The sequence below is a fragment of the Tupaia chinensis genome, unplaced genomic scaffold, assembly GCF_000334495.1.
Source record: "Tupaia chinensis unplaced genomic scaffold, TupChi_1.0 Scaffold000704_1, whole genome shotgun sequence".
NCBI classification, from domain to species: Eukaryota; Metazoa; Chordata; class Mammalia; order Scandentia; family Tupaiidae; genus Tupaia; species Tupaia belangeri.
In genome coordinates this window covers 10,394-12,102 of record NW_006160227.1, presented here as the reverse complement: position 1 = coordinate 12,102, position 1,709 = coordinate 10,394, and the positions used below count along the sequence as shown (strand labels likewise).

Genomic DNA, 1,709 nt, shown 5'->3' with positions numbered 1-1,709 from the left:
TTTCTTGGCACTTGCCTTGACATTCTCCGGCCTCGGCCTGATTTCCGAGAAGGAAGGGAGGGACCCATTGATGAGCTCCCGGTGCTGACAGTGTTGCCGAACAGCCTTGTAGATCTTGGCATAGAACCAGAGCATGAGCAAGGTGGGCAAGTAGAAGTTGATGATGGCGGTCATGACCTTGAACCAGGTGACATCATAGAAGTCTGTCTCGCACTTGTCCTTCTGGGACTCCACGGTCTCCGGCCTGAAGCGATGCCAGCTGAGAATGGGGATAACCCACAGAAAGGAAAGAAACCAGGCCCCCAAGATGGTGACCAGCGCTCGGGTCTTGGTGCGATACCTCAGGTATCTGAGGGGCTGCTGGACAGAGCGGTAGCGATCAATGCACAAGATGAAGACGCTGAAGATGGACGCGGTGCTGGCCACGTAGTCCATGGAAAGCCAGAAGCGGCAGAGAGACTGACCCAGGGCCCACCTGGACATGAAGAGGTAGAGGATGTTCATGGGCATGACCACAGCACCCACGATCAGGTCTGCCACGGAGAGGCTGATGATGTACAGGTTCCCCACGGTGTGCAGCTTCCGCTCGGTCCGCACGGCATACAGCACCAGCAGGTTGAGCACCACCGTCACTAGGGAGATGGCGCTCAGCACCACCACCAGGGGCGTCAGCTGGGGGGCGGCCATGCTCGTCCTGTTTCCCTCGCACATCTTGTCTTCTACGATGCAGGAGGAATTCAGATGGGTCATCAGTACGCCCGCAGCCTCTAGCTATGGTTCACTTCCTGGGAGAAAAGACAGAAGGGCTGAGGTCAGAGGTGGGTGGTCAGTAGTCATTCAGCTGCATCGTGTGTCTCAGACTGGAGTTAAATACTGCCAGTAGTTCATCCCCCAAATCCTCAAAGTTTCTTTTTCTTTTTTCTTTTTTTTTTTTTTTGGAGAGAGAGAATTTTGTGCTATAAGGTGCATGCACTCACTGGAGAGACAGACAGACAGACAGAAAGCGAGAAATTATCCCTCCAGGGGTGAAGCCATGCCACAATCCCTTCTCATCTTGGGGTTTGGGGAACACCTGCACATGTGCCTGGTGTGAGTTTTAAGCCTCCAGGTCTAAGATTCGAACTGTGGTCGACTACATGGGAGTCCAGCGATGTAACCCTTATGCCATCTGCTGGTCCCAAAGTTGCATGTCTTGAAATTGGTGTTAGGAGGTGGTAAATCATCCTGGGTGGGGATGAGTTCATGGGGATCGCTTCACAGAGGCACCGTTCTCACGAGCAGAGTAACGATCTTGTGAGACAGAGTGAGTTCTAGCTCTCCGAAGGAGTGAATTCTCCTGAGAGCTGACTGCTACAGAAGAAGGCTGCCTGCAGGTTGCCCCTCTCTGCATGTACCCACAGTCCTCTGCGCTTTTGTTGGCCATACAGTAGGCTGGTTTAATGCCAGATTTGTGAGTCAATAAACCTGTTTCTCTCTCTCTCTTCTTTTTTTTTTGGAGAGGTTTTTGCTATAGGGCGCATGTGCTCACCAGAAAGCAGAGAGAGAGACAGAAAGCGAGAATCAACCCCCAGGGAGGATGGCCACACCACAATCCCTTCTCCTCCATTCTCCTCTCAGGATCTTGGACATGCACACACATGTGCCTGGTGTGAGTTTAAGCCACCGGGTCCAGGACTCGAACCACAGTCAACTACATGGGAGTCTAGCAA

General features: G+C 52.7%; 1 protein-coding gene across 1 annotated transcript in view; it reads right to left on the bottom strand.

The window, feature by feature from the left end:
- HRH1 (histamine receptor H1) overlaps positions 1 to 775 on the bottom strand; it is a 3,538-nt gene extending 2,763 nt beyond the window's left edge. The window contains exon 1 of the mRNA XM_006160635.3: positions 1 to 775. Within this exon, the coding sequence (XP_006160697.1) occupies positions 1 to 750 (750 nt within the window). The 5' untranslated portion in view covers positions 751 to 775.
- Between the last annotated feature and the right edge of the window lie 934 nt (positions 776 to 1,709).